The 26,465-nt window shown below is 47.2% G+C and overlaps 1 protein-coding gene across 1 annotated transcript; it reads left to right on the forward strand.

Annotated features, from left to right (window-relative positions):
* Window positions 1-11,170: 11,170 nt before the first annotated feature.
* On the forward strand, window positions 11,171-24,228 carry LOC142803537 (uncharacterized). Its single transcript, XM_075888664.1, has 2 exons — window positions 11,171-11,392; window positions 23,357-24,228. The coding sequence occupies exons 1-2, from the start codon at window positions 11,304-11,306 to the stop codon at window positions 23,598-23,600; spliced, it is 333 nt and encodes a 110-aa protein (XP_075744779.1). The 5' UTR covers window positions 11,171-11,303; the 3' UTR covers window positions 23,601-24,228.
* Window positions 24,229-26,465: the final 2,237 nt, after the last annotated feature.

Raw genomic sequence — 26,465 nt, forward strand, 5'->3', positions numbered from 1 at the left:
CTTCGAGCAAAACGTCGGTGCTGTGAATATACTGCATCAACAGAGGCGGACTTGTTCGCGGCACAGTATGTTAAAACAATCCACCCTCAACGACTTGAGCCTTGTCAGAATGTCTCATAGACTCATTTCCTAAAGAACCTACCTCACTTCAGTCAAAATTTCTGGCGTAAAAACTGAAAAGAATAATACAATTGCAGCGGAACGCTTACGTTCTATACAAACAGCAAGCTTCCCGCACGCCATATGGGTTGCCAGACCAGAAAAGGGCCGCCCGCTAGCAAGATAGCGGCGCCCACAAAGAAATACATCCTACAATCGCGAAGGCTTGCCGCTGTTTGGGTTTCATTTGACGCTGATAGTACATTTTGGTGCCATGTGTCTGATGCATGTTTGTTGGTGCAACACTTAGAGATGAAAACGGCATGCTATTTGCTGCATATCCATATTTACGGATACTATTTTTGACCCAACTTCACAAACACCTTATATTCAGCCTTTCAAACTTTGATAAGAACGAATGCTTTTGTGGCACGCACAGGTATGGATCGGGCTGTTCTCATCCATGCTCATCGTGGGCTTCGTGGTGGCGCTGATCGACGCGAAGTTCCAGTGCTCTCGCCTGGCAGTCGCCTACTACTTCGCATTCCTGAGCCTGTTCAGCATCTTCCTCATGGAAGGTGCGCTGCCAACCGGGATCACTACTTTCCGGAAATCAGTTAATGTAGAGATCCCAAGAAACTAGAAATAAGTCAACGGGTGCGTTAGTGTGAAGTGGCTCTGTAGGAGTTAAGCAATCATCAAATGGTCTCATTAGAAAAGCTCATTGTCACACCAATCAGCTTTTGTAAAAAAAAAATTTCGGATCCATCAAGTACGCTAAAGTACAAGGATTTGTCGTGCGCTTCAAGCTGTTTCTCTCACTTTTCGTACTAGTGAGAACGCCGAAAGCTACACAGGGACTGGGATCAAAGGCGGCCGAGAAAATACGCGTCTTCGTCAGCTCATTTATTCACCTGCGGCACATTTTTTTTTTCTTCGAGCGAGCTGCTAGGTGCAACATTGTCGTGTGATCTAACGTGGGGTCTGCTGTCACGGACACATTAGCGAGTGCTAACAAATTACTGGGATTTATAAAATGCCACTTACGTCATGCTCCCAAATACCTAAAGCTGCTTCTCCACAAACCCATACTCAGACCAGAGCTTGAGTATACCAATGCCATCGGGAGCCCGCCTCAGGCTTATCTAGGAAATTCACTTGAGGCGCTGCAGAACCGCGTGCTACAATTTATTCATTCATTATACACGCACCACGTCACTGTGTCATCATTAGAATAAGAATCATTTCTATCAACTTTATATCATTTCTTTTATTTCTATCACCACTCCAGCCCGCATGCCTGAGAACACCGCTCATGTCTTGCAAGTCACCCGTTCGCGCAGCCACACCAAGACATTTTCCGGTTCTTTTACACTGTCATCATCTGAATGGAAAGACTTTTCTCACACCACTTCCGCCGTTACACGTCTGACTTTTTTCTTGCAGAGTGCAACACATTACCTATCGTCGAATTAGAATACGTAGTTACCATTTTGTATAATTTCTCTACATCCATTCCTTATGAAACACCCTTAGAGGGGTCTTCAATGTAATAAAAAAATAAACTTGAACCATTTCTCCGAACGCAACACTGATGAGATGTGAAGCAGGAGTGTTGCGCATGGGTGCCGTCACGGGTTGAACGACATTAACACGGGTGCCGAGGTGTGCGCTGGAACACTTGTTTGAAACGATGGCCGGCGTGGGTATTGTAGGTCACACGTACAACATGTTTCAAAATGAACGTTAGGCACGCGTCAGGTTCATTGCGCATGAACCGACGAGTTGGTGAAGTAGCAAGCGGCGGACGCGGCAGGCGGTGCGGGCGAACAGAAGAGGCGGCAGCGGTAGGCGCCGCAGTGAGGGCGCTGCAACCTACGGAGAGAATGACGTCAGTACGCATGGCGAAGGGAGTGTGACGTCAGCGCGCAGCAGCATGACATACTGGCACCGCGCCAACACCTGCGGCGCAGGGCACGCTCGTACTGAGGGGAAGCGTTGCGCAGGCTAGACAAAGAGCTGCTTCGCATCTAAAAATCAAATTAAGTGAAAGCATGATCGCGAAAGCACGCGTGCTTGTGGCGGCATCCTGCGGCGGCCGCTTTAGCTATGCAGCTGACGATGCTCAGATCGAACTATGGTCCTGTACTTTGGATGTATGGCGCAGTGCTTCTGGTATATGGCTTCATTTGTCAAGCAATGTTATTTCCAGCTGATTTGAGAAATAATTGTAAATTTCGCACTTAGCGCCGGGCTATAATGTCTGGCTCGCGTGACCTAAAGGGCCCCGAATACTGATTGGCATGGTTATGTGATCATGCACAAAAAAACGTTGCAGGTCCCCTTTAAGAAGCTTGAGCGAGCTGTAGACGGTGCAGTGCGTTCTTGTAAACTTAATGGGTCAAAAGCTACTTTTGGTGCGTAACTATACGCAGTGCACTCTGCATGTTCGAATGTTGGGACGTTGCACGACAGCTTGCGCCTGCTTCGTCTTCGATAAAAAGGACGTGCCTCTTCACTGATTCAAGCGCGTTCTTCTTCCGCACTCATTCCTATCGCCACCTAGCTGAACATCTGTTCAACACGATCGCGCTTTGGCACAGTTTGAGGTAGTGCGAACCGAATACGATGGCCAGATGATGACTTTTCTGACGCACTGGTATCTAACCTAGTCCCGATTAGTCACAGTGCGGCGAGCTTCCGTTGCTACTTCTTCAGGTTCTCATTTTGTTCTGTGACAACTGAGAGCGGCAAGGATAGCTTGTATAGCATGCCTAGCTGCTACTCCATTCGTTTTCCTGCGTACAATAAATGATGCGAGCTCACCATTGTTTAGCAAGAATTGTGGCGTTTCCTTACCAGTGACGCTGCTTTAAAATGAGCTTCAAAAGTGCTAGTTGATGCATGAGAAACGTAACTCGAATTGTGGCACGTTCGTCTTCCGAAATCTGTGAACAAAAATTGCTGAACTAAGCTCCCAAGGCCCCACACTCGAGCACATTCGAGCGTGCTCCGTTCGCGTTCGGAGCGCGCTAACTTAACGCGCCCATCATGATAACGTGATATGAGCGCTGGTATGCGAAACTGTTTTGTTATGATGACACCCAATTACCTTTTGAAAAAGCGTATAAACAGAAATATAGTGAATCCATTCGAGCATCGCGGCAAAAGCTTTTTTTCATACTTTTTGCGTGATCTGTTCGTGTGTAGTTTTACTGAGCCATTACTGAGGCCCCTGTATAAGCTATACTATCAGTTTAAAGAGAATATCACCCTTGTTCGTATCCCGCGTTTACACAGTGAAACGTTTGTATTTTTCTTTTGCTTCGTCCGGTATAATAAAGGTTCTTTCATCGAACGTCTAGAGCTTTGCTGTTTAGTGATTATTATTCGGCGTTGTTAATGCTTGTCGGTGGGTTTTTTTTTATAGCATTGTCACGAAAAAAAACAGGGCAAAACGACAACGGCGCTTGTGTACGTGCACCCTAAAATCTCTCTCTTAGGCACTTTTTTCACTACAGTGTTTATACAGCGCCTATTGTAACTGCCAACATGGAACCTTTGCGTACCTAATCAAGCTTCCCATACCTTATAGCTCAATTCGTTGTTGTGCACTTCCTAACTGGCTTTTAATTGTTGCCGGGTCTGTTCATGCCCACGATAATGACCCTGAATAATAAGCCCCTATATCGGTAGCCTATAACGCAGCAATAATTCTGAGGTTGCCAATACGCAGAAACGCAACTTCGTTCGCACTACCGTGCACACTTCTGCGCAGCGTCTCCCCGGGTGACACGTGGCTCCGCCAAGCGGTGGCTGTACGGCACCTGGTGGCTTGCCGTGTTTGTGATGGCCACGGGCTTCACGGGACACATGAAAGCCAGCCTCACTATGAAAGACCCACGCGAACGTTTCGACACTCTGCAGGACATCATGCGAAGCAAGGATGTGGTGCCGGTCATCATACGGGGCACCACCTACGAAGAACGCTTCCGGGTATGACTCACGTTTTACGTGCTGAAACTAAGCGCACCTACTTTGTGTTGATTTTTCAATTCCCCTTTATTCACTGTCTCTTATTCCTATAGTTTTATGTGAGATAAATTTATTTCTAAAGCATACGTATTTCAAATAGTAGCTCAGTTGTAACTATATTACCCAAAACAGTGGCGAGCTGAGCTAATGAGCAGTCCGAAATAAAAAAAAACGAGAGGTGTGGGGGACTAACAGTCTTGTACAAGTGCTGACTGCCAACGGAAATATTTATTGCCAGTCAGTGCCGTTGGCAGTCCGCGCTCCTCTCGAGTTGTTCTTTCCATTTGCCTCTCGTCTTTCAGCGATGCAACTGCATTATCTTCTGTACTCTATGGAGCTTTTACAAATAAATGCTGACACCATCCACAAAACATTAGCAAAATCATAGTTCTTGTAGCCCCACCGAGGTGGTCTAGTGGCTAATGTACTCGGCTGCTGACCCGCAGGTCGCGGGATCAAATCCCGGCTGCGGCGGCTGCATTTCCGATGGAGGCGGAAATGTTGTAGGCCCGTGTGCTCAGATTTGGGTGCACGTTAAAGAACCCCAGGTGGTCGAAATTTCCGGAGCCCTCCACTACGGCGTCTCTCATAATCATGTGGTGGTTTTGGGACGTTAAACCCCACATATCATCATCATAGCTCTTGTACTTGCGGCCCTCTCTAGCGAGAAAGGGATGAGACTTGCATGCAGCGGGAGCACTTAGGTGCATACTGCTCTTTTATTAGGCGGTACACAAGTTTTGCACAAGGACAGTGTCACGAACCTGACCACTCAAACCGAAACAACAGCCATCAGAATGAGAAATGGCTGTAGTCAGCGAATCAGTACAAAATTTTTGCATACAGGAGGAGGTCTTATAGTCAAAAAGTGAATCGGGATCTCCTAAAGTAGTGGATATAGAAAAAAATTCATTACAGAAGTAAACTGCCGTACAGCTAGATATTAAACAATAAAACACATCGCACAAAAACACTTTTAATTAACGGTTCCAAGCTAGAGTTCATTTTCTTAAGCGCACACAAACCCATATGTGGGCACAACAGATCGAAACCACACATGGACTCATCTTTCAACGTTACCAAACCAATACGCCCTTTGCCGGAGCAAGACAACCTAACACCAAAATTTTTCCGAGTTCTTTTTCGGCAAAAAAATGGTGGTTTCGGTTATTTAAATTGATCTAGTTCATAGAGTGGTTTGCAGTGGGCTCACGGGATTCTCATCGACAGCCAGTTAACAAGGCTAGACTATCAACTCACAGCTACTTGCACTAATTTGGCCGCCCACCTTCGGGCGTAAATAGCATGGTCAAAAAAATAATGGTTTTTTGTCTTGCTTTATTTTACTTTTCTGTGTCAAGAGTCGAATCCATTTTTCGGCGAATCTGGTCCTCGCTACTTCTAACATGGGTCACCAATATCTTTCGAACCTCGACTGTCAGACCATTTTATGTGCTTAGGCAGAGCAAGATTCAGCTCTGCATAACTTGGGTGAGTCTCGTAACTAGTGAGCCGGGATAGTGCAACTAGAACCTCGTTCGGTACAAGTGCGAGTGATTCCTGACGGGTGAATATTTTTGGTTACAACATGAATACGAGTAAGTCCGAAATGAAAGAAACAATAATGGAGTTAGCCTTAATCAGTATATTCATATTACACGTCTGCGGTTTGCACCATGCAGAACTCAATCGACGTCTACCAACGACAAGTGTGGGCCAAGGCACGCCGCATGGGTGGCATCATTCCCGCCAAGGAAGTATTCTCGAGGGAAACGTTCGACGATGTGCTCAGTGCAAAAAAGGTAGGGACAGATCTGCAGTCCTCTAAGCCTTCCTATTCTTCTATTCCAGTCTGTATACTTTTCTTTGAGAACCTAAAGGGGTGCTGTTATGCCTGTATTATGCTATCAACGGCGTCTGTTGCGGCGCGCTTGACGCAACTGACGGCGAACCCTTGTGCAATGCACGACAAACCCCCTCATCCACGGGTCCGATTTCAGCCAGCGACCGATGGCGGTTTGGATGATTCGAACTACTGGCTGGTGAAAGAGATCCCCAAGGGCTACAAAATAACCAAGCTGCACAAAGAGAGAAAGTGACTGAAGAAATCTCTGGTCATTGTCGCACCTCGGTGCGAGCCCAATAAGTTGTCAGCTCCAGTGCCGAATGTGTAACGCCCTGGTTATACTGTGCATAAATGTTGCCTTAACTCACCGTCGCCTTGTCCGTTCCCTCAATCAGCTCTGCGCAGAAGCAGCCGCGAGATCAGACACGCGATACCCAACAGTGCATACTGGTGCTTCGCTCGGTATACCTTCTAATTTTCAGTAACAACTTTATGCGCATAGTGCTGGTAACGCCATTTGGTTATTGTTTGTTTGTTCGTTTGTTCATTTTGTATCACAAAAGCATCATCTCTACACACTTTCTGCCCCGCCGCGGTGGTCTAGTGGCTATGGTACTCGGCTGCTGACCCGCAGGACGCGGGTTCAAATCCCGGCTGCGGCGGCTGCATTTCCGATGGAGGCGGAAATGTTGTAGGCCCGTGTGCTCAGATTTGGGTGCACGTTAAAGAACCCCAGGTGGTCGAAATTTCCGGAGCCCTCCACTACGGCGTCTCTCATAATCATATAGTGGTTTTGGGACGTTAAACCCCATATATCAATATCTACACACTTTCTGATGCCATTAACTTTTACAGTGATCTTGGGCAATATATGTAGTGGCAACTCAATGTGACGTGCTTTATGTACCATATATAATTGGTTGTTTTGTAAGTATTAAGGTTATTGCAGAGTCTTCTGCTGCGTTTCCAGGTGATTTGCTATCACTCTGTAGATATTCCGCTCGTTCGTCTTACGTGTAACTTATGGCTTGTCGGTATTGCATGGATGAGCAATGGGTACATGCACTGGTACCACAAGGCAGCACGGGATGATGAAGTTGATCTATATTCATTTGCAGCATATCGCTACACGACCTACAGTTTTACGCCAATTGAAAACACGATACGATTAGCCCCGCCGTGCTGGTCTAGTGGCTAATGTACTCGGCTGCTGACCCGCACGTTGCGGGATCAAATCCCGGTTGCGACGGCCGCATTTCCGATGGAGGCGGAAATGTTGTACGCCCGTGTGCGCAAGTTTGGGTGCACGTTAAAGAACCCCAGGTGTTTGAAATTTCTGGAGGCCTCCACTATGGCGTCTCTCATATACATACGGTGGTTTTGGGACGTTAAACCCCACATATAAGTCAATCAACGTTACGATTACAGACCCGCATGTTATCTCTTCTGGGTACTCCGCCGATGGGGACAGTGAGATTATTTTCGGGCCATTCGCAGACGCGGTGCGTCAAATAGTTCACGCTCTCATAGCATTGGATGCGAGGCCCACCACTGGAAGAGCTGGCGCCACCGTCGGCATGACGTCCTAGGCAAGATCAGCACCTGCGTCACCTGTTTCTAGAGCAACACCATGCGCTGAAAAAAATTTTAATTTCCATCTGCTCTGTTATTCTCGTTAAAAAGAAAGGTTTTCCGTCTTCGGCTGTGCGCTTCACGATAACACCTTGAAAATTCTGCATTACGCAGCCACTTTCTTTCAAGGCATCTTATTTAAAGGAACAGTACCCCTCGACAAGTTGCAGAATTACCCGGTGTCACCCCTCACATGTGTCGACAGGATAAGAATCAACGTGAAACTTGGATTGATGAGCTTAGAAATGGTAAACAGCTGTCGGATACAACGTGCGTATAGAGCCAGCACCTCCGCGAGGTATATTTGTTCCTCGCCATTGTGGCTGTGACGTCCGGTGAGTAGTAAAAAGCACTCACTCGGACTTGAGGTTTAACAGCGTGAAAAAATGCGCGGCGGACAGGAAAAAGACGGGACAAGCACTGACCTCCAACTAAAGTTTTATCGACAATAAGGCTGCTAATATACTCGAGTGAACAGAAAAAACAACAGTGAAAAAATGACAGACGTAAAGATACGAGCTATCATCAACAATCACTGAGCCGTCTACGCCAACCCTCGCAACTCAAAAACATATCTCTCTTTTCGACAGAGCAACTGATGGCTTGCTTACGCATGCGCTCCTTTCAAGCGCCATCTGAGCAGCCTCATAGGTTATACGCTCATGTTTTTCTTTAATCTTGCCGAGAACTGTTGTCTTTTCGAACAGCGCAGTGCACCCACACGTGCTGACGTGTTGCGCCAGGAAGCCATCTTTGCCATTACAAACATCATTGGCGTGTTCCCGTAAGCGTTCGTTTAGGCATCTCCTCGTCTGGCCCGCGTAACATGCACCGCAACACAATGAGGGCCTATACACCACGCCCAGCGCACAGTCGACAAACTGCGTCCTGTGCCTAACCATGCAATGTTTTCTGTTTCTCTTTACGGGGCAGGTCCTGTTAGTCAACTGGGGACAACTTGTCAGGAGGGCTGAAGATCACCTTCACGTTGAGGCGTTGTCCTATTTTCTTTTGGGCGGTGTGGTGTACAGGACCCCATTGTCTTGCGGGTATATTAACTTGCTTATTGTCAATAAAGTTTTGGTTGGAAGGCAAATATATATCTGAAATATATATGTGCAAATCTTGTGAGGACAGACATATGTTGAGTAGTCGCATACGTTTCATATAACCAGTTGTGTAATGATGCCGACAGCAACATGGATATTAACAACACCAGAAGCGTTAAGTTGGTATGTAGCACTCCTGCTTGCGAGGGTGGTAACCCTGGCTATAGTTCTACGTAAACCAAGTTCAGTGAATGGCCCTTGAAGGAGTACTGCCACAATCCGGAGAGATCGCCTAAGGTACGTTTATCATTAACGGCAGTGCGCACCGGTATAAGACACAAACACGAAACACGTTTATCGTAAATATGACAAACCAACTAGCCCACAAGCACATTTTAAGCTAGTTTATTTCTAGTTACTCGGGCGGGCCGCCTTCCAATACATACTTGGTACAATCCCATTCGCTTTCAAACTCTCATAGCAGCTACTCCGTGCAAGACAAACGCTTTTGGGTTTTTCTTAAGTACATTCATCGTTTCCTTGGTATGCAGTGCAAACAGTCTCCACACACCGGATACAAGCAAATCGTGTGAATTTTCTATTAATAATTTAAACTTTTCGTTGCTGAGCATTAGCACGTCAGCCCCATCGCAGTGGACGTTCTCCCGACGAGCCAACTCAAGTCCATTGAGATTGTGAACTTTGCGTGCAGCTTTAAGCCTAATTAACAGAATCGCTTATTGAAATGCCAGCAGACACGTACCATCAAGGAAGAAAAATTGGAGACAGAACAGTAAGGGCGCCACTCGCCACTAACTTTATATCATAACATCAGCGGCATATACAACCGTAGCAACTGAGCTCTCACATCGCCCTACATGCTAGTCAGAAAACACGCGATAAGATTGACCAAACTATAATGATAAAAAAGCGGGCAAACGAAAATGGATTCGAAGAAGTGGAATTCACTTTCATTTAGAGCTACAGATTTATCACTAACATGCATGTATCTCTTTTTTTTTAATGTAGTATTTACTCATGATTTTACGCTCTAAGGTATCATTAGACTTACCAAGAACAGATATACTGGAAAGCTCAGGCTCACACTTGCAAAAACCACAACTCACAGGCATTGTGGTTGCCTAACTTTTCTTTCTTGGTGCTAAGCGTCTTATTGTACTTTAGCAAACATATACTAACAAGCCCAACAAAAGTTTTATGAAGTTACAGAAACCGTGATGCGATTGATATGTGGGGTTTAACGTTTCAAAACCACGATATGATTATGAGATACGCCGTAATAGTAGGCTCTGGAAATTTTGACCACCTGGTGTTCTTTAACGTGCACCCAAGTCTGAGCACACAGGCCTACAGCATTTTCATCTCCATCGAAAATGCAGCCACCACAGCCGGGATTCAGTCCCGTGACCTGCGGGTCAGTAGCCGAGTACCTTGTCTACTAGAGTATCAGGGCGCGGGGCAAGTTACGGGAACCCTGTCGGGGTCCTCAGCTTGACGACGAGGGCACCGTGATTTTCACGTTATTCACGTCGTCATCAGCCAGACGTATTCTTCGAACCTCCTTACCCATCCATACTAATTTTGGTCAACAGCAAGTTAAAAGAGCACTGGTTTAATTTGAAGACATCGTTAAAGGGACAAGTTTTCTTTCCTCGGTACGCAGCGTCAACGATCTTCCCACAACGGAGTTATGCGACATGCATAAAATATTTTATTTCGACTTAAAAGTTTTCGTCGCTGAGCATCTGCAAGCCAGCTCTTCTGCGATGAACATTGTCCCGACGAGTGAGGACAGTCTCTGCACTTTGGAGCTCTGCGTCCTGCGCACAGCCAAAATCACGAAAATTACGGTCAGTGTCACAGAATTCACTCATCGTTGCTTACGTGCACCATGGGCAGATGACAAATTTACCGCTAGTACGTAGCCATTTACTGTCTTTACGTGACGTACAACTCCTCTGGCACATCACTCAGAAGCCATATCAAAACCGAAAGTGTCTTTTTAAGGTAGTGGTAATAAATATATATTCGATGCATTCCCAAGCACCGCAGTAGTCGTTTTGGTTTCTCAACACTAGTGTTTTTTTTTTTTCGAGCAACAATATCAAAATTTTCAAATCCGTGTTAGTACTCGTTTAAGGAGGCGTTCACGAGAGCAACCACACGTGTATGGCTAGACATACAGACAGATACATAGAAACATACACTCAAAATGCCTGCGGTTCGCTAAGAATGGCTTCTCATTTTAAAAAATAATACGCAGGTGCGAGGTTCTCATTTCTTGCTATCTCTGTCAAACATTTGCTTACATTTTTACAGTTGTCCGAAACCACGCATTTCAGGTATAATATATGAGCTCACACAATGCATGCGCTCACGCAATGCTGCGAATTTATGTATTGCACTTTAAGGTACAACTACAGCCCCGCCAAAAGCACGTTCACGTTTGCTAACCATTTAAGGACTTGCTCGTTTTGCTTCTGCTCAGTGTACTGCAGAGTTCAACGACATACACACGCAATCACAACACTGCTTACTTGCAGGTAGTGTTCCTGGACATTACCTTGCTGTATCACGCCTTGGTGAGATTGTATGACCAACCTCCGCAAGGAGAATTCTACATGGCCCGGGAGATCTCCATGAACTTGACTATGGGCATGTGGGTCAACAGAGGCCTTCCCGTCAGTCTGCGCAAGACACTGCACCAACGGTGAGTACGTTCCTACATTTTCTTTGATGCCATAAAACACGTGAAATTTTTCTGTCATGGTTGGTACTTTCACGGGGAAGATAAGGCACGGCTAGGCATAGGTCGGCAAATGCACCCATCACTCGACTCACGCAGACTCGCTCATACTCAGATCGGGCCGTGAGTCCGGCTGAGTAAAATTTTAGTGAGTCGGAGTCTAAGTCAGTCCATTTGAGAAAAATATTGGTGAGCGTAAGACCGGGTGAGTCCTCAACGCAAAATGTATTTCTCTATCTTTGAGTTTTGCTCAAGAAGGTCGGCACTAAAATGAAAACACAGACGAGTGCGATCTAACAACTGTTTTTTTTTTTAACGTTCACTTAAGAACCCTTAGATCTGCTCAATCTGGTCCAAACTCACGAAGAGCGCACATATAGCGCAGCTTGTGTTCACATACTCGATGAATAGAGCAATTTTTTTTTCAAGTAAGGCAACTGATTGGTGGCTAACAGACTTGCAGTAAGCGTGCATGCCTGCCTTGTTTAAAAAACACTATCGTAAATTATCGGCATCGCTACCGAACCTTGAGAGAGGTAACAGAAGCGTAGTACATTGACAAGCTGAAAGACAAGTATATTGGCCGCCCGTCACTTGCCTTACTTGAAAATTACATTGTGCTGCTGTCATGTGTTCATTGGGCATGTGATCACAAGCTGTGCCATGTGCCCTGCTCATGAGTTTTTTTTTTTTGGACCAGGCTGCGCAGATCTGAACATTTTGAAGTGAACATTTCGAAAACAAGTAGACAAACAGACAAATAAATAAATCAGTTGTTAGATTGCGCCCACTTCTGTATCTCATTTTTGTCTCCATGTGCTTCCTCAAAGACCTCACGATAAATATTGTCACTGTTCACCTTTAAGAAAACACGTAGGCGTTCAGTCCAAGAACCAAATGCCCGTTTTATGCAGCAGCGAAAAACAAAGACATAAATGAACACGTCATATTTTTCGGCCAAATGTCTGGTTCCACCAGACTGTTGGAGCGCGGCTTTTGCCTCCTAAAAGAGCATCGCCCCGTTTCTATATCCGAGCCAATAGTGCATAAGGTCGCTTTGTAAAAGGGACAGTCCTTCGAAGAGCAACCAGTTTACGTACGGTTTTATGTGCACTACGTTCACAAATTCAGGCCGGTGCTGGCGAAACGTTGTACAGTGTGGGCTATTAGGAATGACCTCATAAAGTCTCAAGTATCCCCTGAGAGACTTGATGAATAGTCCCCGTCTTCGTACAGGCGTCCACACCCATACCCTCTTCCCAGTGTATGGCGTAGATTATAGCGGCCTGCATTGTACTCTTGATGTTTGCATATTCACACACGTGCGAGCTGCCCGGTTCCCTCCGTGCATTGAGTGAATGCACCGGCCTTTTTTTTATTGTCGTCGCATTTGTATGGCAGCATCGCTTCCAACATCTTTCTTACTTCTCATTCGTGAACAAGGCTGGAAGGGATCATCAGTTCGGTTTTTTGTTTAAGAGTGTTATATGCAAACGTTATATATAAGGTATAATCTCACCTCAATTTTCTGCTCTATTTTCACACAAATTGAAAGCGTGTCTTCTAGAGTTTTTTTCAGCCGGTTGGTCAGTCTGTTGGTTTGTAGATGCTAGGCTGTTGGCTTAAGATGAACAGTATCACTGAGCACCAACACATGATCAAATACTTACGATGAACAGTACCACTGAGTACCAACACATGATCTAATATCGTGGCCGCGAATGCGGTTCCACAATCTGTTATAATGATCGATGGAACACAGTGTCAACACAATCTTCTCAGTAAAGAATCGGGCCACCTCTTCTGCTGTGACTCTCTAGATGACTTTTGTTTCGACGTAGCGAGTAAAGCAGTCGGTTGCCCCTATAACAAAGCCGTTAGCAGCCATAGCGGTAGGAAGTACACCCAAACTGTCTGTTCCGACCTGGTGAAATGGTGTTGGCAGAACCTAAACTGGGTGTAAGAAACCGGCTAGTTTTGTTAAAGGTGACTTGCGCCGCTGGCAATCGAAGCAGGTTCGCACATGATGTTTCATGGCAGCTGTGAATATAGGCTGGTAATACATCTCCAGGCCTCTGTCCAGAATGCATGTGAAGCCCAAATGTCCAGAGGTGACCTCGTTGAAGTACCCTAGCAACACTTCAGAACAAAGAGTGGTAATTAAAGACGACAAACAGGTAGGTGGAGCCATGTGACGAGAGCTTCATTTTGTAAAGGCCATCGTTTCGCACACAAAACGACGATAATCATCTTGCAAATACCTTGGGCGCGTTCTGGATTCGCCCTTCTAAATAATTCATTAAGCCAAATAGCTCTAATATGATGTTGCTGGTGTGCCAAGGCTGACGTGTCGAAGATTCCGATGAATGCTGTCTCTTCATTGAGAGAAGCAGCCGACTCTATCGATGATGAAGACATCAAGTCGGCGTCCGTGTGTCGTTTTCCCGTCTTGTACACTATCGTTATATCAAACCCCTGTAGTCTAAGGTTTCAGCTTGCTAATCATCCAGAAGTATCTTTGTGACTTGTTAACACAGCGAACGGTGATCAATTATAACCTTGAATGGGCACCCGTGCAAGTATATGCGAAATTTCATAACTGCCCATACCACGGCGAGACATTCCTTTTCAGTTGCGAGGGCACGGCGAGCGTTCCGCGCAAACCGAGCGTGGTCCGGTAATAACTCACTTCTGTGCGTGACAAAGTTCTGCTTGCATAAGCGATCACTCTTTTCTCATCCTCCTGGCGCTGCCCAAGCACAGCTCTGAGACCGACACCTCTGGCTTCAGTATGAAGCATTGTATGGGCTGTCTCATCGAACAAGAATGGGGGCCGTGTGTTGTTGTTGCCACAATTTATTGAAAGCAGCATTCTGTTCTTCACCCCACACAAATGCAACGTTATTTTTGTGAAACAAGTGCGTGGGAAATCCGAGGTAAACAGTCAATAATACGCGTACAGGACCATAAAATGCCTCACTGTCTTTTTATTTGCCGGTTTAGAAAACTGTGCGACGGTGGCAACTTTCGCTGGTTCTGGATAAACTCCTGCGTAACTGAAGACATAGCCAAGAAACCTCAAAGCAAACGAGACACTTCTCCGGCTTGAGCAGCAAGCCTGCGGCACGTATAGCCTGCAAAACCACCTGCAAACGTTCAAAATGTTCGTCAAATGTTGCAGAAAACGCAATGACGACATCAAGGTATATTAGATAGGTTCTCCTCTTAAGCACAGAGAGCGTGGTATCCATGAGAAGCAGAAAAGTAGCAGGCGTGGAACACAAGCTGAATGGCGAGACCTTAAACTTGTGAAATCCGTCTGGTGTCAAGAAAGCGGTTTTTTCCCGATTTCTGGGGTCCCCACAAATTTGCCACTATCACTCTTTAAGTCCGTGGAGGAGAAGTAACGTGCGCTTTTAAGCCTGTCGAGTGAATAATGTAGAGGGGAAGCGGGTACCCATCTTTTTTATCACTTGATTCAACTTTTGATAGTCCTCACAGAAAAGCAGGCTGCTGTCTCCTTTCTTGACTAGAACAGGTGATGCCCATGGGCTGTTTGACGGTTGAATCACGTTGTCTTCAAGCATTTTGGCTACCTGCTGTTTTATCAATTCTCCTTCTTTTGAAGCCACACGGGAAGTATTTTGATGAATTAGCCTCGCTGTGTCCTCTGTAATGATCCGGTGCTTGCTCAAGGATATCCAGCGAACTTCTGAGGTATGCGCAAAGCAGTCGTGGAACTCGGCTGGAAGCGAGAGGAGACGTTCCGGCTTTTGCTTAGTTAAAATAGAACTGACGTCAAGGATAGGTTCTAGGTCGTGTGGATTAAGTGTAGGCGTTGCTTCAAGTTCTGAAAAGCAGTCACTTAGGTCTGATATTTAGTCAAGATACGCCAAAGCTGTGCCCTTTGGAAAGTGCCGGCGCTCTGTGGTGAACGTGGTCGACAGCAATTTTTTGCGGCCGTTGGTGACATAGACGATTCCTCGTGCTACTGAAATCCCGTGAGTGAAAAGCAGCGAGGTTAGTTGGTCTGCGAGGCCTTCACCGTCGAACGGCATGTCATATGCTGCTGAAGCAAGGGTACACGATCAAGGCGGCACAACTGTATCCTGATCATTAAGGTGAAATCATTTGCGCTTTGGTGGCGAAAAATAAATCAGATGGGCACTCTTGCGAAACTAAACCACGAGGTCCGGGATCTTGAGAACAGCACCAAGTTCCCTGAGAAAATTCATTCCTCTAGTTAACTTGTTGCTGAACTCAGGCAGAACGATCTAAACTCGTGACGAAAGAAGAATCTCTAATGCTGGCTCCTGCTGGGCGTCTTTCAGTAGGGGGCAGCAAGTGACCACTCATGGTTTCTATGCGTGGCCTTGTCTATGGCGCTTTGACTTTTTTAAAGATGAGCGGCAGTATCTTGACTTATTATGGAAAAATCAATACCTGTACCGACTAAGGCCGTCACTTGCTCTCTTTCGATAAGTACATTGAGTTCAGCGCTCACCATGTCGTCGCTGTTATATTTGTCGGCGTTGGGTCGTTCTGTAGCGGCAGTTCTGGGGACTTTTTATCGTCTTGTGGTCGGGCTGCGACCTTACCCCGAGTGGTCACCGCCTATAGTTTCCCCGGCGTGGGATGGGAGACCTCGCGTTCCACGAAGGTCAGCAAAAGTACGTCGATTCGGTGACGACGTCTGTGCAGGGGATAGAGAGCGTGACCAGTGGCCGTAGCTGGGCTGGAGATCGGGAAGCGACTCTTAGTTGAGATGCGGCGTCATCGGAGCTCCTAAAAAACCAGCATCGTCATGGCGAACAATGTTCAAAGCTTCTGAAGTTCTTCTCGAACCATATCCCTGATCAGGTCATGCAGGGAGCCCTAATCGTCCAGAATCATTGAAGCGGTATTAATCGGGGCGTTAGTGAACGAGTGATCATACTGCTTTGATCTTTGGTACAGATCCCTCTCAACGGCAGTGGCTTCTCATAAAATCGACCACAGTAGTTAGGGCATTTCGCAAAAGTCCGGCAAACAGTTCTTGTTTCACGCCGCGTACAAGGTAGCGCAACTTCCTTTCCTCGGATATGTCGGGATCAGCTCGACGACACAGACATGTCATGTCCACAGCAAACATTCGCACAGTTTCATTTCGTTTGGGAACTCTTATCTCTAAGAGCTGCGGAGCACTCTCTCGATGATCGATGCTAGCAAATGTGTCAATGAGGTACTTCCGAAAATCATCCCATGTCAATATACGGCCTTCTTGATTCTCAAGCCCCGGTGAGCGCTATCATCGAGAATTAAGTACGTGCGGGCGAGCTTCTGTTGAACATTCCACTGGTTGGTGTTAACAACGCCTTCGTAATGCTCAACGTAATCATGCGGGGCCCCGCTGAATCAATTACAAGTGGTTGAAGAAGCGTTACCTGGGCAGGATTGGATGTGGAGGGGGCATGTACAACCTGTGGCTGGCTGGCGTTGGCCATTGCCGGAGGTACAAAGTGCCTGGTAGAAGGTTCGTCCAAGGAGGTCAGCTCAGGAGATGCCTGGCAACCGCCAACTGAAGCGGTGCACTTGAGTCGTAATAGGTGACGGCGTGTCAGGACTCGATGAACGGCCCTCAGATAGCTAAGCGATGAACGGCCCTCAGATATAACGGCCCTCCACCAGTGTCGCAGTTCACTGTAAACATAACACAGAGACGTTCAGTCCAAGAAATAGCGGACCGGTTTGTGCAGCAGCAAAAAGATAATGATGATGATGCTTCTTGGAACAACGGCCCCTACACACTCACGAGAATCGGCCAAGAGTTGAGCGGATCATACTTATTAAATTTATGATTATTGTTTTCTAAGACCTAAAATAAGTTAGAGATGAACTTTTTAACGTAACGTTAATTATTAATGATTGTAATTTTAGATTTCACTTGTAGCGGCGAGCAGAGGGAGACGTGAGACGACGTCGAAGGCGGCCGACATGGCCGTCCTAGTCTCGCCACTTTATTTCAGGGCTGAAGAGGAGCGATGACGGCTTCCAGCGTCTGACACGCCAGGCGCGTGAAGTCGTTGAGTTCTGACTACGACGTGGCTCACGTACCACGAGCCACGTGGCGCTCTATAGTTCCTTTGTGTGGCTGCTGGCAAAGGTTGACACGACGGCGCGACGCTACATCACCCCCACCCTCGTGCTTTGCACTCTGGGAAACTTATGTACAAAAGAAAGAAAGGGACAGATATGTACATGAACGACAATCCGTAGGGTGTCTGTTGCGAAATCCGAGTCATTAACATGAAAGGGCACAAGGCCGTGATCATTGTTCTGGTGGCCAGCACTGGGGAAACGTATACAGTGGCCGAGCAAGAAGACACCGGGGCGTTGTTATAGACAATCAGGTCCCACGATGGCTCGGAGAGTGCGCTCATGAGTGCATCAAGTAACGCGAGTGGACGCGGCTGTGAAATGTGCCCGTTGAAGTGCCGGTTTGGCCGCTAACGTTGGTAGCAAGTTGGTGGAGCTTGTGTTGAAGTCAGTGGCGGTGCAATGACACCTTCTGCGTTCTATTGCAGCCGGCGTAGTTACACGAGTATACGAGTTGACTGACGTGGAAATGCAGTGCTCTAAGGACCATGCTACACAGAATACCTGTAGTGAGGTTACAGCACGTGATCGGTCAGCGCGTTGGGCCGAGGTGGACGAGGCTTGCTACGTGTCAAAGGGAATGTCTGTGTGATGAATTCAGAAAAACGTTAAAAACGACGAAAGTTCGGGGCAAGACACGTGGTATTTCGAGCCAACTGTGCACTTGAGGTCAGCCAATCGGCTGATGACCTTTTGTGTCCTATAGAGGTGGCGTGGCACAATCGGGCCACATGTGAGGATTACGTGGTGGTAGGTTTTGTGGCTGGTGCAGCCGAAGCAGCGGCAGACGGAAGACAGTGGGCCGAAGTGTTGGACGCACGTGATTCGGGCTCCAGCCATGGAACGTGGCTGGGCCGTACGTGCCCGAATCCCTTGGTCAAATAAAGCTTTTACCACTGCCCCCAGCTGTCCACACTACCGCCGTCCAACCACCAGCTGGGGCGGTGTTGCCGGCACGAGTATTGCATCTTGGGGCGTGGCCTGCCCTGCTGTTCTGTTACTTGCCTAGGAGATCGCGGATCTCGGCGAGGCGTCTCCACGGTCAGCCGTTCGGCGCAGTGACGGACGTGGTCTGGCTAATGGTCACGGTTGCGCCGAGCATCGCGTCTCGATGCAAGCTGTTCATTGGGTGGCTTGGCAATTTCCCCGCATGGAGCGTCACGTCTCCAAAGCGAATGACTGCTCCGTAGTCACACCTACGTCGTCAAGCATTATCGGGACCACAGCGCCGCACATCGAGACGCACCCCGCTCTCGATAGCTTTTCGCCACCTCCTGCCCTGCACCTCAGCGTTCGTCGTGCGTTTCACCGTATCATGAGGCTTTGAAACTTTCCACCTTGAACTCGTGTTTATTGGTTTCCTCGTTCGGTCAGACAGTTTGGTTGCTTATTTGCTTGAGCGCTTTTTCTGCCTATGTATTCTATGTTTATTTTCCATATTCTGTCACAGACGTCACATTTCTTTTACCATGCCGTCTCTCTCAGTACATTTCTTCTCGTACGGCGCGCACAACAAGCGTTCACTAACTTTAGTCCCTTCATTAGTTACATTACAGCCTGTATTCAAGTTACACGCTTGCTGGTTCGTGTCCCTCACCGAGAACTTGGCAGGAGGTTTGGCATAGAACGCAGCAAGTGCGCATTTTGGAGGAAGGTCTGTCGGTGCCCCTGGACTCATAGAAGCCCCTACGGTAGTCGTCGCCCGAGGGCTCGTGCGCAGGTCGACGTGGCAGATAATTGACTCGGTGGCAGGCGCGAAATGAGTGGTGTTCGCACGTTCGGTCATGTCTGGAAAGGGGCATGAGCTTCTGCTGCAGGATACATCGAAGGTAAGGATAGTGGCAGCTGGCAGGACGCGCAGAGCACTGGCGTAGATAGAAGGTTGCCTTCGAACATTGTAGACAGCGATGCTTTGCGATCGGCGGGCGCATAGCGGGCGTGACGATGTCTGGGGTTGTGTCAGATGGGTCGTGGACTGTGTAGGTCGGAGAAGACGAGAGGGTGGCGAGCAGGCGTGAACTACCATCGGCCGAGGAATTCGAAAAAATGCACTTCATGGCGGACTGGTGGCAGCAGGCACCTCGTCGGGACTGTCACCGAGCACGACAATCTCCGAGCTGGTGGCCACGCGAGAGGGGGAAGGGGACGTTGCCGGGATTGTTAGGTCATGGTCAGTAGAGAGCAGCGGGCTGGAGGGTACCACGTGCTGTGCGCAGACGAAATCTGGAAGTTGCGGGTCCCGGAAGCGGGCGGTAGGTGAGGCCGTAACAGGTAAGCACTGCAGATCAGAGGTCATCGTACAGCTGCAAGCTGGAGATTGAAGTGGCAGCGAGATGACACAGCTCTACCGGAAGGGCATCAAGAAGAATGGGGTGCATCAGCGGCTGGTTCACGACGCCATTCATCGCAAGAATGACTTCGAGCTGCATAAACCATACTTTGGGGCAGTAGACTGGATGGGCGGCACTGGTGGGCAGAACCGTGGATATATGGCAGCCGATGGCTTGTCCAAGGGCGCGTTCTCCGGGTCACCGCTGTAGCGGGCGAGAGAAGGAGAGACACGTGAGACGGCGTCGTGTAGGTGGCCGACGGGGCCGTGCAAAATCTCGCCACTTATTTCTCTCGGGTCAAAGCTCAGTGGTGGTGGCTGCCAGCGTCCGACATGCCAGGCGCATGAACTCGTTCTGTTCTGACTACCACGTGGCTCGCGCATCACGAGCCACGCGGCGCTTTTCTTCTTTTGCACGGCTGCTGACAAAAACTGACGTGACAGTGCGACGCTAGACACTATTTTCTGTAACCTTCCAGTGACCGAAAATCTTTTGACACAGTAAATCAACTCAAAACATCAGTACAACAGATCTCACGCATGATCTCGCGAATAACAAACAATCGTGAAGGCATGAAAGAACAAGATACACTAAAATTGGTCAAAAGCCTCGTCATCAGTTGCAGTACATACTAGCTTCGTGATCAAATTATGAACAGGGAAGAGAAATAAAAAGCAAACCAAATAATAAGAATGTTCTGCAAGGCAACCCTAAGATTACCGCAGAATACTTCAAACGACAAACTACTGGTGCTTGGTCTTCATAACACAATTGAAGAATTATCTGAGGCCCTGCCACTAGCGCAAGAAAGTTGCCTTCTCCAGACCCCAACGGGCAGAGCAGTCCTAACAAAACTAGGGCGTGATTTTTTATTACAAAAACACAAAGAAACTAAAAAAAGTACCAAGTAAACTTAGAGAATTGTACACCGTTTTGCCAATACCAAGCAACATGGATCCTACCTACTATGCATGCTGGAAGAAGAAAGGCAAAAACAGACTACATTGACAAAATGACAAGATTTTTGAACACGGCCAGATTCACTGACGCCACGCCTTTTCAGACCAATGCAAAGAGATCTGTGTGTAGTCCCCGACCGTAGAGGAAAAATTACAGCCTGCGCTTTAATAGATCAGGCGTCGACAACACAAGCAGAAGAGGTTGCCATAGCACTCGCAATAAAAAAGGGATGGACGCGAAACGCTCCCTTAACAATCATTACGGAATCGCAAAAAGCTTGGAGAAAATATCTAAAGGGCAAAATTGGAGCACAGACGCTCCGTATATTGGTTGGGACAGGACGGGATCCCACAGTAAAATACGTACAGGCTGTGGCTTGGGCACTGGGGCACGAGGGCGTGACAAGGAACCTGCACGCGGACGAAGCGGCTCGAGGCTTCACAAATCACTGAGCCACTGAAGACAATGCAATTGATGGCCCTACACCCCTGGACTCTTGTTTCACAACGATTCTAAAGTACTACAGGGAAAATAGGCAGCTGTATCCACGTCCTCATAGCAAGCTCAGCGCTGCGGAGGCAACAGCGCCAAGAAGAATACAGACTAGCACTTACATAAAACTGCACACTCTTCACCTGATCTACCCCTCGCCGTACAGAGATATATTCCCGTGGTGTGGAGCCACCCCGACACTCTTTCACATCACGTGGGAGTGTGCGGAGCACGACGAAGAACACGACTGCAATGGCTCATCAGAGAAATGGGAGGCGATGCTGTCTAGACCAGCCCTGTTCCACCAGGTGGCGACATTCGCCCGAGCCTCAGCCTCACTCATAGCCTATATGAGTATTAACGAAATTCACCGCCACGTGCGACTGATCCACAAAGCTGAACGGATGGCTCGCGCCACTGGGGCCCTGGAATAGGGGCACCAACCGGCAGGACAGACTTCGCTATTCACCCTGTATATTCTTCAGGACACTGGAGTTCTAGCCTGTCTGGATTATGTACATACTGAAGTTCTCTATCTACTGCTACTACTACTACTACTACTTGACTAGGAAGACAGAATAAGAAATTGTTAGCGGTTCATACATCTACCAAATCTATTCGGCTCGCATATAAACTTTCAGGCAGCTTTGAAAATATTCCTGTCTGAGTGTCCCCGCGTAGAGGCCCCAAATGTTGACAGAATGGCCAACGTAACCGACAGACCACGGTGTCGCATATAATTTCGATACTTCGTTTTCTGTCTAAGGAAAAACGTACCTTAGTAGCTCAGCAAATAGTGTTCGATTGTTTCGTGTTCTTCGCAATAGGAGAAAAAGGGGGAGATCGACAAACCCACTCTGTGCATGTAAAAACAAAAAATTGGAATTTTACACTGCATTCTGGTTATTATAACTTCTGTCCATTTGCTGGACACACTTTTCTGTTGCAAGGGAACTTTAGGTGCAGAAAGTCTAGTGAGAACTCGAGACTTGAAGTAAGCATAGATAATGCATACTTTCTGAACCTTGCTGCAGCAACAACAGCCGTAACAGAAAGGAGAGAGTGAGGACTGAGCCTGTCAGAGAAGCTTTTGTGAAAGAGTCCGCAGCTTCATTCAGTACAACATGTCGTCTGCTTCGATCAAATGACTCGTTCCACGGGACGGCAGGAGCGTGCAAATATGTTTCAACTAAGCCGATTCGAAGTTTTCAATATATCTTTCGGAAAGCCTCGAGCCCCATCCGCCTTTTATCACCGGCATAAAGTTCTATGTACTCATAGTCAGCATTACTATTAGTGTTATATCGGCTTACACTTATACTCAAAACGATCAACAAATTTCTCACCAGACTGGCGTTTATGCGCCACCTTAACATTTATCTCGGAGGGGGGAGTTAGGAAGGGCATGCGGGCTTGACCTGTCCCCGCAAGCTGTTTCAATGAACGTTCATTTTACAAATATATTTTACCAGTAACGCGTTTCATAAAAGTGTTGTCATCAGTTTGCAACATCTGATAACTCGTACTCGACGGCACATGCATGATCAAAAGTAGTTTCGCGTAGCACCGATTATCTGAGGTACTAGCGTTAAAAAGCATTTACTCTATGGTTTTAAAAGCTATATTTACGTTAACAAACTCGTGAGTCGACTGAATCAGGCTCACTCAGGCTCAAGTGGAGCCGTGAGAGTGAGTCTGAGCAAGTCCGGCCGAGTGATATGTTGGTGAGTTTGAGTCCGAGAGTCCAGTTCAGAATGAGCCCACAGACCAAAATATATTTCATGAGTGAGGTCGATTTTTTTGCCAGCCTATGCAGTTATGACTACGAAGAGATAGATTTAGAACTGCGATTGCATGCACCACTGCCGAAGATGAGCCGCTTGCTCTTAATCGTACTCCTCGTCTCCTTGACCACGTAAACGAAGCACCCTCTGTCATTGGCCAGTGTAACATTGCAGTATTGCTTGTCGCGAATGTGTTCATACTGCCCTAAGCATTTTCGCACTTTCAGCACCCGGTGGATCATCGAGTCCGGGCTTCCCGAGTGGCACCGGCTCAGCATCATCCAGCGAGCCCAGCAGAAGAGCGAGACCGGGGTGCAGAGGACGCAGTCCTTCACCTTCCACACCATCCGCGTGGAGGACGTGAGCGGCCTGTTCTTCCTCATGGTCGGCTGCTTCTCCATCTGCCTTCCAGCGGCACTTCTCGAGCACGTGGCATTCGCCCTCGGCAGATGTCGCTGTTGTCGCAAATAACGACGCTCGTGACCAGCGTTAGGTGACCTCGATCTAAAAAGTAGCGACACTCTTCTCCTCGATTCTCCTCAGATTTCTCCCCTCTCCTAGCCGCCTCGATGCACATGACACGTCGAACCCTCTAATGGCTCGCTATAGCCAAATCCGGAATTATTGCGCGTGCATGTTTCATCAGCCCCTCCATGCGTAAAATGAGCACCCGTCCCTTAAAAAGCAGCCGAGGCGAAAGTAGGCTTCGTATAGAACATTGCGATAAACAGATTTTTATATACGCTTCGATAAGTACAAGTGGAAGCGCCTAAAAAAACTGGACCTATTTAGAGGCTCAGCGGTCTACCTCTCCGTTGCCGCTTCGACCATCTGTAACACACGCACCCGCCGCGATGGTCTATGGTGCACGCCTGATGCTGGCTGCGGCCGCCACATTTTCGATGAAGGCGAAAATCCTCGGGGTCCTTACATTTGGGAGCATCTGAAAGAGCCCGAATGGTCAAAACTTTCGGAGCCTCCTCTACGCTGTCTCTAATAATGACATCATGGTTCTAGAACGTCAGCCCCCCCCCACCCTCATTCAGCACGCGGTGGAGGCTGTGGTATCCCAAAGGATCTCTTCCGGCCACCTCTGAAATAGCACAACCAGTCTCTGTACTTGTCCCTTCCATTTTTTTTTTGCTGGAAGAAATAAAGGTATTATTACCACCACCACAATTGTTATTATTTTTATTCCGCCAATGCGGTTATGTATAAGGACATACATACATACATACATACATACATACATACATACATACATACATACATACATACATACATACATACATACATACATACATACATACATACATACATACATACATACATACATACATACATACATACATACATACAGACAGACCGACATACATACATACATACGTACATACATACATACATACATACATACATACATACATACATACATACATACATACATACATACATACATACATACATACATACATACATACATACATACATACATACATACATACATACATACATACATACATACATACATACATACATACATACATACATACATACATACATACATACATACATACATACATACATACATACATACATACATACATACATACATACATACATACATACATACATACATACACCTAGGCATAAGGGCCAAACCTCATAAGCACGAAAATGCACGCGACCGCGACGAGCGACGCTATGAGCGACGAAACAGCGCGTTCACGCGACGTGTCGCGTGCTCGTTTTCGCGCAATCGCTCGGTTCTCCAGATTTGGAAACCGTCGCTCATCGCCCGGAAGTGCTGGGCTTTAGCAGCCAATAGAAAAAAACCGGAAAAGGATATACATCAGTGACGTACTGCTGGTTGTTTTCACGTGCTTTTCAGTGTTCTGTCTTAACTATCACAACATGGCCAAAGGCGATGAGCGCAACGCGTACAATGAGCGCCTCATTGATGTAATATAACGGGAACGTCCGCTATGGGATCTACGCGACTGAAATTACAAGTCCCGTGCCGTCACTGACGCGGCTTGGTGGCACGTTGCAACAGTGATGGGATCCACCGGTGAGTTGTGTTTTGCAATCTGCGTACAAGCGACGTTCACGCCAAAACTGCTGCATGGCCATTGTGTGCGGGCATGGTGTACAACTTTCCTTGCTTTATATGCGCAGTTGCTGAAGTGAAGGCGAGGTGGAAGAACCCTCGAGACACCTTTAGGCGTGTCCTTAAGGAGCGGACACGTGCACTGAAGGGCGGGGCGCCTGCTGACGATGAATTAGACGAATCCACTAAATGGCATTTTTTAGTAGGCTCCTGTTTCTTGAGGAGACAATGGAAGGGAGGCCGTAAGTTTGTAATCGACCTTTTTTACGCCAAACGTTCATGCAGATTAGTTTACTCTAAACAAAGGCGTGAATGAAGATAAATACAATATTTAGAGAAGTCGCAGCTCAAAAGCTGGTGTTGCATGTTGAAAATTGTGCTGAGAGGCATACTATGTATTACCTTATAGGAAAAGTGGGAACGTGGAACCCCTGCCTTTGAGGGAGACTGCACCTAATGTGCTGGCACCAGAGTGCATTCTTGAAGACGTGTGTGATGAGAGAGAGCCTCCTGGAAATCAGGGGACTGCCACCATGCAAACAGCGAGGCGGGATGAGAGTTCGGGTTTACCACCACCACCAAAAAAAATTGAAGCGTTCCAAATATGATGAGGAAATTCGAGGACTCTCAAAGTTTATCACAGAAAAGCCCGATGAACATGAACGCTTCGGTGCATTTCTGGCTGAAAAGATGAGACGTGTGCCTCCGCACCTGGTAGATGTAATGCAATTACAGTTGCTGGAGACAGTCACCCAGTTTCTGAACTCAGTAACTGTAGTACAGCCAGTTGATTAGGTTTTTTTTTCTGTTGATCACTTATATTGTAACGGTAGCATTTTTCTCAACTGAGGTGCACGAGAAAAATTGGAGCACAAAAGGAAGACACCTAGACAGTCTACAGACAGTGTGCTGTGTCTATTGATTGATTGATTTGTGGTGTTTAACGTCCCAAAACCACCATATGATTATGAGAGACGCCGTAGTGGAGGGCTCCGGAAATTTCGACCACCTGGGGTTCTTTAACGTGCACCCAAATCTGAGCACACGGGCCTACAACATTTCCGCCTCCATAGTGTGCTGTGTCTAGGTGTCTTCCTTTTGTGCTGCAATTTCTTTCGTGCACCTCAGTCAAGAATTTTACCAACTCGCCCAGCAGTTCATGCTTGTCAAATAAATAATAGTAACATTTGGGGTTTAAAATCCCAAAACCACGATATGATTATAGAAGG

Source organism: Rhipicephalus microplus, chromosome 3 (assembly GCF_043290135.1).
Source record: "Rhipicephalus microplus isolate Deutch F79 chromosome 3, USDA_Rmic, whole genome shotgun sequence".
Taxonomy (NCBI): Eukaryota; Metazoa; Arthropoda; class Arachnida; order Ixodida; family Ixodidae; genus Rhipicephalus; species Rhipicephalus microplus.

Bases quoted from the DNA above. Each gene is read 5' to 3' on its own strand.
- LOC142803537 (XM_075888664.1), top strand. From the start codon at position 11,304: ATGGCCCGGGAGATCTCCATGAACTTGACTATGGGCATGTGGGTCAAC. The intron at 11,393-23,356 runs GTGAGTACGTTC...TCGCACTTTCAG, and splicing joins CGCAAGACACTGCACCAACG to CACCCGGTGGATCATCGAGT.